Source organism: Lactuca saligna, chromosome 2 (genome assembly GCF_052625555.1).
Source record: "Lactuca saligna cultivar CGN05327 chromosome 2, ASM5262555v1, whole genome shotgun sequence".
NCBI classification, from domain to species: Eukaryota; Viridiplantae; Streptophyta; class Magnoliopsida; order Asterales; family Asteraceae; genus Lactuca; species Lactuca saligna.
In genome coordinates, this window is record NC_136418.1 from 190,951,674 (window position 1) to 190,961,879 (window position 10,206).

Below are 10,206 nucleotides of genomic sequence, written 5' to 3' on the forward strand. Positions count from 1 at the left end.
GTCAACAACCAATTTCCTCAAGACTTTGACACCCAACTCTCCCGGCCTGTCAATATATTTGACTTCATCTCCAAGATGTGAGCACACATAGACGTTGCTTGATAATAGGGCTTGAGCGACCTTGAACTATTCAAGAACTTATGAGTTATGGAGAATATTTGGAGGAGGTGGAGGAAGAGAAGTATGATTTCGAACTTTATGCTATTGCATGCCTTATTAGGACTAAAACCATGAGTTAAGCCTTCAATCTCTCTTAAGTGGTCACAAAATCATGCAATGTTGAGTATTAGCCATCAAGATGCGATTTTTATGACTCTATGCACTCCTAAGAGTCCAAAAGGGCAACTCAAATGACTTAGAGTAACCCATATTCCAAAAGACCAAGTTATGGAACCAAAATATGCTAAAATCTTCCCTAAACCTATATCTAAGCTTAGAATGAACAAGTTTCAGACTTTATACCTTCTATAAGCTAGAAATGATGCACAAATTCTGGATCTACAAGCTCATTCTTCTCCTTTGATTCTCCTCAAGCTCCCTTCGTCTTCAAAACCACAAATGAACACCCAAAAACTCTATGTAAGCTAAAAAATGCACTCAAGATGGATAGAGTTTCGAGATTAGCACTAAAAGGAAACGAGGGCTGAAAGGTTGATGCACTTGAAGGACTTAAGGATCTTAAATAGAGCAAACCCTAAAAATTAGGTTTGCCCTTGGCTTGAGTTCGCCCAACGTACACTGGGATCACCCCGATAACGTGCATGCAAGGAGTACGCCGTGCGTACCTAGTGTACCCCTTGGACACTCACAAACCCTCCACTTCTTTTTAATTTGAATAAATAGATTATTTTCAAACTTGGCAACTCAGGCGCTACGAAAACACATATCATTTTTAGATATTGACGAGTCACGAATGAAGAACGTATAAACTTTGCATGAATGTTTTCATTTTTTCATTTTTATTTGGATGTTAATGACTTCATGAACTTATGTTGAAAAACTCTTTTTTATGTTAATTAGTTTAATCACTTTATGACTTTATGTTGAAAAAACATCATTTTTAAAATGCGTTGCTTATTTATTAAACGAGTTATATGGGATGTATTCGACCAATTAACTTGTGAACCCGCAAATCCATATACTTAAATGGGGTATATGGGTTGGGGTGGGTTGAAGTTTCCAACCCACCAACCTATGACATGTCAACCCGCCAACCCATATATTATATAGGTTGGGTTGATTTTATATTTTCTGACCCACCAACTCTCTAACATGTGACCCTATGTTCTATCATAATGCTACAATTAAAAGAATTCAAATTAGGCTAAAAGTGCATATTTTGGACTAAAAGGACACCATTTCGAATTATAATTTATATTCCGGACACCATTATGGAATAAGGACAACAATTTGGACTATATTATGGAACAATTCTTGACATTTTGTAGATGTTCTACATGTTCCAAAACATTATAGGCATTTCAGATCAGTTCAATGTGTTCCAGACATATTCAAAAACATGATTTTTTTTAAATGTCGTTTTTCTAGTATATACATATATTCACATATAATCATACAAAAGCCATATAATCATACAAAAAATCTATGTATTTCTATAAAGATTGTATATTTTTCACTGATAGGAGAATATATTTTTTGAAATTGATGTAGTCAAGAACAACGGGTATAAACTTCGAAATGAGGTCTGAAACAACAATGAGTTCAAAACAAAGGTCCGACATGTTATATATAGGGGATCACATTAGGCTAAGGGGTATGGTTACCACCAGCCTACTCAAAAAGTCACGCTACATTAGCGTCACATCACCTCCACTACAATCCCACTAGTAACCCACTAACCCTTGGAAATGGTTACCATTCAACATCATTGGTTATTTTTCTTTTCTATATATATTTTTTTGACAATATTAGCTTAAATTAAAAAATAATTATTAAACAAAACAAAAAACATAAATATTAATTAAAAGCATTTTACACTAATTTAAAAACTAGAAAAATTTAAAAGCTACAATACTTAAAAAAACATAATCATTTAAAACCTAAATTACTTAAAAAAACCATATAAAAATATTACTCGTCGTCATCCTCGTCATCATCTTTGTCGTTGTCAACACCAACGTGTTGCCTTTGTCATATATGCTCAGTCAAATCATAACATAAATTGTAATGTGTTCCAATATTTTGTATTTCCAAAACTCGTGTGAAGTATGCAGGACTGCCGACTTGTATTACTGTAGGTGGGTTAAGAATATCTTCCGGATTATACATACAAATAGCCCTGCCATATTCTTCAATTATCATGTTATGTAAAATAAACAAGCAGTCAACACCTTCGTCCATTTCGCCATATCCCATGACTGTGCCGGATGTTTGATAATGTGCCACTTTTGTTTGAGGACCCCAAATGCCCATTCCACATCATTCCTTGCCGATTCTTGTGCTAACTTGAACAATTTTCGTTTTTCATCGGCCGTAAATGAGTACGACTTGACAAACATATCGTACTCTAGATATATCCCATCACCAAAATAATACCCATAATTATATTGATGTTCATTCACAACAAACGACATGCTTGGTGCTTTACCCTGCAAAATATCATTAAATATCGGAGAGGCTCCAAGCACATTCAGGTCGTTGTTTAACCCCGCCGTATCAAAGAATTCATGCCAAATCCATAAGTCATGTGATGCAACGGCCTCTAGTATAATAGTCAGGACACTTTGATCACCTCGTGTGAATTGACCTCGCCATGCATTGGGACAATTTACCCACTCCCAATGTGTAGAATCAATACTGCCAAGCATTCCTGGTAAGCCATGTTTAGCTTCATGTGCGGCATACAATTGTTCAATATCATTTCTAGTTGGATGTCGCAAATATATGTCACCATAAAGCTATGACATACTCACAAAAAAGATAAGCACATTCTCGTCCAGTCCTCTCAGACATTTTCAGATACTCATTTGAAGCAACTGTTGCTATGCCGTATGCCAATTGTCTAAGGGCTGCTGTGCATTTTTGCAGAGTAATAAAACCACGTTTACCTCTTGCATCCCATCTAAATTGGAAAAACTCATAATTGTTTTCCAAATCTCTAGCAATACGTAAAAATAAATTTCTACTAATACGAAATCGGTCTTCAAATTTTGATAGGTCGTACAAATTATCAGGGGCAAAGTAATCACGTACCAAAAGCCGTGTGCTGCCATACGATCCCAATATATCGAAATTCTATGCCTCTTCTCGGTATTTGAACTTTCACCTCTTTGTTGCACCCTATTGCGTGCTGCAGACAACATCTTGTGCAACACCAAATCATCTATATCAGAGCTTTCATCATCGGATGAAGAAGAAACAATCGAACCCGCAAAATTATTCATATCTATGTTTGAAAGTGTGAATGGAAATGTGTTTGTTTATATGTTTTGTATGTATTTATATATGTGTATTAAGTTTTGTTTCAATATATATATATATATATATATATATATATATATATATATATATATATATATATACTAGGAATGTTTATGGGTTGTGCTAAGCACGACCCACGAAAGGTAATTTAAGTGTTACTTTAAATCTTCAAAAGGCATTGTGATATTGCAATAGGAAGAAATGGAAGGATAATTCCATGATAAACAAATAAATGAAAGTATATTGCTATTTCTTGCGATTAACACACTTAGAAATCAAAATTAAATACAATTACAATCGGAAAAAAATGAATTCAATTCCAAGGACCATCAAATCTGAATTCATAGAACATATCACCCCTTCCACATGAAATCGTACAAAGAACCAATGAACATGAGCCTCCCATCATGACCCTTCTCACCTGATTTAAATATAAATTTTAAAATATTTTAAAGTCATTTTCACTAATATAATATCTGAAGATGACAACGAATTTTCTGCTTTTACCTTGTATGGTAAGCATAGGCTATTAATTCAAATTGTAGTGGCCCACTATATATCCTTATCGTGGTTGGCGTAGCCTACTCTTCTACACCAAACTCTGTTAATTTGGCTTCCATTGATACATAACCTAACAGAAGTGAACATGTTCATTATGTTCGAAAATGTACAAAAGTACAATGTAGTTAATTTTAATCTACAAAGTATGATAGCTTATTTTATTTCCTTATTTTTAATAGTTTATTTTAGATTTTTAGATCTTTTTATCATTAATGCATTTTATTTTATTTATTTTTCTTTAGTATGGATCGTACCGGGTGCTTGTTATGTTGCATGAGATATTTTGTAGGTTTTTCGGTGCTTGTTGCGGTTGCGGGTTGATTGGAGACGGGCTTAGTCGGCTCCCGAGGCATTATTGGGCTTGGCGGAATCAAAAAGGAAGAATTGCGCTTTGAAAGTTATTAGCTTAGATTATTTGGGCTTGTGAAGATGGATCATAAAATTCAAATTTTGGGCTTGGAGCATCCATTTGGTGGCTAAATGATGATTGGTGCATTTCAAATTACACGGACAAGGAGGGGGACCAAAGGAATCTTTGGTAGTGGAAGGGTGGAGTGGCTTGGTGGACCAATAATATACAGCAACATTTACACGGGTGGAATTTTCGTCGCGCGGGTACCCGCGCAACTGCCCAGTTTGGGCATTTTGGTCATTTGGCTTGCCATAACCCTTGGGGATCAGATCTAGAAGCTCATTCACGATTTTCCACCATTGGAGACCTGCAAGAGGCGATTTTGGGAGCTAGAAATCATTTCCTTTCATCTTTCCAAATCTTAGGTAGTTTCTTTATGCAATTAGATTATTGTTCTTGTTACTTTGTTGCCATGAGTGGCTAATACTCTTATTTGGTTGACTTTGGCTGAAAACCAATGAATGTTTGTGGGTTTTGAAGGATTTATGTTGATTATCAATTTATTCCATGTTTATGATTCTAGTTTGCAATTCTTATGCTTATTTGATACTTTGATCATGAGCTTAGTGTTTGATTGAGCAATAGTTGATTTATTTCATTGATTTTGCATTGGATCATTGAATTCATCTAGAACAAAGGCTTTATGATGGTATAAATCATCTCTAGCTTATGAATCATATCTCCTTTATGGATGTGTAAGCATTTGACATCCTCTAGGAATTGGGGATTCCTTCATTCTTAAGGCTAATTGATTTCTTGGGATTAATTGCTTCAATTGACCCTTGATCTTAATTAAGAAGGTGTGTTGTGGGCTTCCCCAACCTCCATACTACCTATGAGGAATCTTGGCATATCATGCTTCATGATTGCTATAACCAATTTGGGATGAAGGATAAGCTTTATATTAGATCCTAATGATAAACACACAAATGTTCATTGTGTTGAATTGCCTTAGTTAACCAATTATTCCCAACCTTTGAGCATCTCATCAACTTGCTTAATTGCAAGGTTTTTAGTTATTCAAGGTTTTTAGTTATCAAGTAATCAAACACCCCCCCCCCTTTTACTTTAATTGTAGTTAGTTAGTTTAATTTTACTAGTTCTACTGAATTGCATTGGTGATTGAATACAACCATTTCCCCGAGGATCGATACCCCTTTTTACCATTATATTACGTTTATTTAGCAATCAAAAGATGTAATTTGCTTGGTGGGCTTGACATCCCAATCAAGTTTTGGCGTCGTTGACGGGGAAATTGGTTATTGTTATTTGATTGTTTATGCCTAGGTCTACAAGAACCGGTGAACTACTCTACAATCTGGAAATTGAAAGAGAAGCAAAAAGGTTGAAAAAGTTAGCCAAACAAGCAAAGCAACAACAACTAGTTCAAGCTTCTTCCTCTTCTCCATTAATCAACATAGAAGATCAAGTTCATACTTCAAGTGATACCGACACCGAACCGAGTTCTCCAATTGTTGGTCATTCCTTTGAATACATTCTGTTTGAAAACCACATAGCCATGAATCACACTCCACCTCATAATCCCAACCCAAACCCAATCAATCAAGATGCCAATACCCTACCCCATCAACCAAGACAACAACCACAACCTCTCATTGATATGCCACCTTGGAATCAAGCCCCTCCTCAAAACCAACCCAATTATCAACCACCACCACAACTAAAAAACCAACACTTCCACCAAAACAACCAACCTCAAAACAATGATTTTCAAGTTCAACAAGTAAATTACCCAACTCAACCCAATTACCAACCCCCTCCAATGTACCAAAACCCAATATACCCAGAACAACAACCTCCTTACAACCAATACCCTAACTATCAACCTTATTCACCACCAATCTACAATCCCCAACAATACCCATATCCACCTTACCAACAACCACCCAATTACTTGCAACAATATCCCAATAACCCCAATACACCCAATCCTCCTCAAGAGTTGACACTTAGACAAATGATGGAAACGGATGTTACTCATACACCTCTTGCTGTTGTTTATCCCGCAAACCGCCGGGGGATTTAATTGAAGTCAAGTTTCATCCATCAACTTACCAAGTTCCATGGGTTGGATAGAGAAGATCCTCAAAAGCATTTGAAGTCCTTTCATATGATGTGTGTTAGCATGTTGCCCGATAATGTGACATTGGATGATTTCAAGTTAATCGCATTCCCGCTCACCTTGGAAGACAAAGCTAGAGAGTGGTTATTCAACTTACCATCAGGATCTATTCACACATGGGAAGAGTTACTCAAGGCCTTCAATAGAAAATTCTATTCCACCTCCCGGATATCAAGCCAACGAAGTGACATTTTGGGGATTCGTCAAAGGGAAAATGAAACATTTCATGATTTTTGGCAGCGCTTCAATAATTTGTGTACAAGTTGTCCTCAACACAATATACCCGAACAACTACTTCTTCAACAGTTTTATGAGGGTATGAATGAAAAATATCGGAGGATGATTGATGCTTCAAGTGGTGGTGACATCTTCAACAAAACCCATCACGAGATCCGATTACTTTTTGGTACCATTTCTCAAAATCAAAGGAATTTTGGGACTCGAAATGACATGAAGAGAAATTCTACACAAGTGGTTGGTGAAGTTAGCAACACTCAACATTTGGAATCAAAGCTCTTGGATTTGACTAATGTGTTAAGTCAAATGGTGGTGGGAAGTGGTCAACAATTGATGGTATGTGGTATTTGTGCAGTGACGGGTCATTATACAGATAAGTGTCCCACACTTGGAAGTGAACCGGAAGATGTGAATGCAATGGGCGGATATCAAATTCAACCAAGAGCCATGGGATTTCAAAACAATTTCAACCCAAATTGGAGGAATACCCAAAACAACCCTTATCCACCAAAGCAAAATCCACCAAATCTTTTGATGAGACCCCAACATCCACAATACCAATCCCAAAAACCTCCATATCCACAAAATTCTTATAACCCTCCAAATTACCAACACCCTCCACAACAAGGTCAATCAAGTGGTAACCATCAAATTAGCCTTCAAGAACTTGTTACTTCTCTTGCTCAAAGTCAAACCCAATTTCAACAAGAAACCAAGAATACTTTCTCCAACATTCAAGCACAAATTGGAGACTTGGCAACCGCTCTCAACAAGATAGAACAAAGGGGTAAACTTCCATCACAAACCGAGAAGAACCCCAATGTGAGTGCCATCACCTTGCGAAGTGGGAAAACACTTGGAGAAAGTCAACCTAAAAGAGTTTCAAGATAAGAAGAAGATGAAGTGATCATCGTGGAACCTCCAAAAGTTGTGGTTCATCCAAAAGAACCGGTTGTGCCAAATGTTGATCAACCCAACCCTTCCAACAAATCCATCAAACCATTGGTCATACCACCACCTTTTCCATCCCGTTTGGCTTCCTCAAAGAAACAAGAAGAAGAGAAAGCGTTTCTTGAGACTTTCCGCAAGGTTCAACTCAACATTTCACTATTGGATGCCATTAAGCAAATCCCACGTTACGCCAAATTTCTTAAGGATTTGTGCACCAGCAAGAGAAAATTCAAGACAAATGAGAAGATTCAAGTAAATGCAAATATATCCGTGGTAATCCAAAAGAAGCTTCCACCCAAATGCAAAGACCCGAGAATGTTTGCTAGACCTTGTACCATTGGTGATTTACATGTTGAAAGTGCCATGCTAGATCTTGGAGCCTCAATCAATGTCATGCCATACTCGGTTTTTCAATCTCTCAATGTTGGACCTTTGGAAGAAATCGGAGTCATTATTCAATTAGCGGACAAGTCAAGTGTGTCTCCAAGAGGAGTGTTGGAGGATGTGTTAGTACAAGTTAATCAACTTGTTTTTCCGACAGATTTTTATGTCATTGATCTTGAAGAGAAGACTCCTTCCAAATCATCTATGATCCTCCTTGGAAGACCTTTCATGCATACCGCTCACACAATCATTGATGTCCATAAAGGAAAGATAACTATGGAGTTTGATGGAGAAACCATTCACTTCAACATCTTTGAAGGAATGAGGTACCCTAGTAACATTTCTCCATTATATCGGGTTGATGTGATTTATCCAATAAACAGGATAAGCCCTAATGTATGCACAGACAAAATAATCATGGAAGATGATTGTAATCCTAAGAGGGAACCTCAAAGAAGATTGGATCCTCCAATGATGGAAGTGGTCAAGAAGAAGATGATTAAAAGGTTCAAAAGGTGCAAAGAGAAGAAAAACGCATTTCATGACAAGCATATAACCCAAAAACACTTTATTCCGGGTCAAAAAGTTCTTCTTTATCATTCACGCTTAAAGTTATTCCCGGGAAAATTGCGATATTGATGGCATGGACCTTTTATTGTTATAAAAGTGTTTGATCCTAGTTTGGTTGAAATCAAGAGTTTGGAAACAAACCAAATCTTCAAAGTGAATGGGCACCATTTGAAACTATTTTATGAAGGCTTTGACACGGGAGAATTCGACAACGTAACAATGGAAACCCCGATTTACGAAGGCTGACGGAAGCGGGGTTATGTCTTGGCAAAGACGTTAAATAAATGCATTGTGAATATATAATCTCCGCTTGAAGTTTTGAGTGTTTCTAAACTTGAAGTTGGCCTAAAAATAAGCATATAGAAGTCTTCCAGTGATTTTGGTGAAGTTTGAAAATTTCCAAAAATTTGACTTTCGCGCGGGTGCCCGCGCAGACTTTGCGCGATCGACCCCCAGCTGCGCAGATTCCGAGTTCCAAATTACCCCAACATGGGATGTATTCTGACATGTGCGCACGGCTGCCCACCACCCGCGTAAATTTTGCGAGGGTACCCACGCAAATATGTCATTTCATAAGAAAATTTCGAGCCATTTCATATGCGTCCTTTGCGTGACCAAGTTTTCATCCATGTGTATTTAGGTGGCCAAGAACTCCATCCAAGCATCATTATGCGATCCATGTGTTGCTTCCATACCATCCTCTCGGGCCTCATCTATCTTGATCCCAATATGATCATTCCTTACTCTCATCCTAAGCATTAAGGACAATGCTTAATTTTAAGCTTGGGGTGAGGTAATCTAATCTTTTATTTTTATTGCATTTAGGTTGTATATAGTTGCATTTAGAGTTAGTCATTTAGGGCATTCATAAAAATTGCATAAAAAATTCAAAAATATTGCATATTTTCTTTCTTTCTTTTCTAATTTTCATACTTTTTAGAAGCATTCTAGTTTAAGTTCATGCATTTTTGTTCTCTCTTGTCTTCTCATCCCTACAGGTACCATAGCGCCGAGTCATAAGTATTGAATCATAGATTGGTCCTGGGTCTTGATATGGAATTCCTTGTATTTGATGAATGGGGCACGTTTTGAGCCTCACAGACCACTTTGAGACCGCTTGTGTGGGGGTCAGATGCAGGTAGCTTGATTGGGTCTAGGTGCGGAGGGATGTGGTTGGTCATGCCAATGTGTGCGAGCAAAGACTAGCCCGGTAAGGTATTTTGAAGACATTGAAGATATTGAAGACTCACATCTTGGTTTTGGAGGGAGTACCCCTTAATACTCCCGAGTCTCGTCCGAGCCTTGTTTAGTTAGATTCTCATCGCCTTTTATGATAGGTTATCATTTTTCTAGGGGTCTAGAGTAGATAGTTAGATAGATTTTGTTTATCACACCTTGCATTGAGGTGCTTAATGAACTTTGAAGTGGGTCCCCCCAATTCACATCTTTTAGGACCAAGTCTTTTCGGTAACACCCATTTTTGAGTCATTCCCCACCCTTTTTAGTT

General features: G+C 37.3%; 2 protein-coding genes across 2 annotated transcripts; one reads left to right on the forward strand and one right to left on the reverse strand.

The window, feature by feature from the left end:
- Window positions 1-2,318: 2,318 nt before the first annotated feature.
- Window positions 2,319-3,404, reverse strand: LOC145030540 (uncharacterized). The gene is made up of 3 exons (XM_078978894.1): window positions 3,262-3,404; window positions 2,934-3,082; window positions 2,319-2,848 (listed from the first exon to the last, which is right to left on the reverse strand). The coding sequence occupies exons 1-3, from the start codon at window positions 3,402-3,404 to the stop codon at window positions 2,319-2,321; spliced, it is 822 nt and encodes a 273-aa protein (XP_078835020.1).
- Window positions 3,405-6,560: 3,156 nt separating this feature from the next.
- On the forward strand, window positions 6,561-8,768 carry LOC145030541 (uncharacterized). Its single transcript, XM_078978895.1, has 2 exons — window positions 6,561-7,659; window positions 7,741-8,768. Exons 1-2 carry the CDS (start codon window positions 6,561-6,563, stop codon window positions 8,766-8,768), a joined length of 2,127 nt encoding a protein of 708 aa, XP_078835021.1.
- The last annotated feature ends 1,438 nt before the right edge of the window (window positions 8,769-10,206 follow it).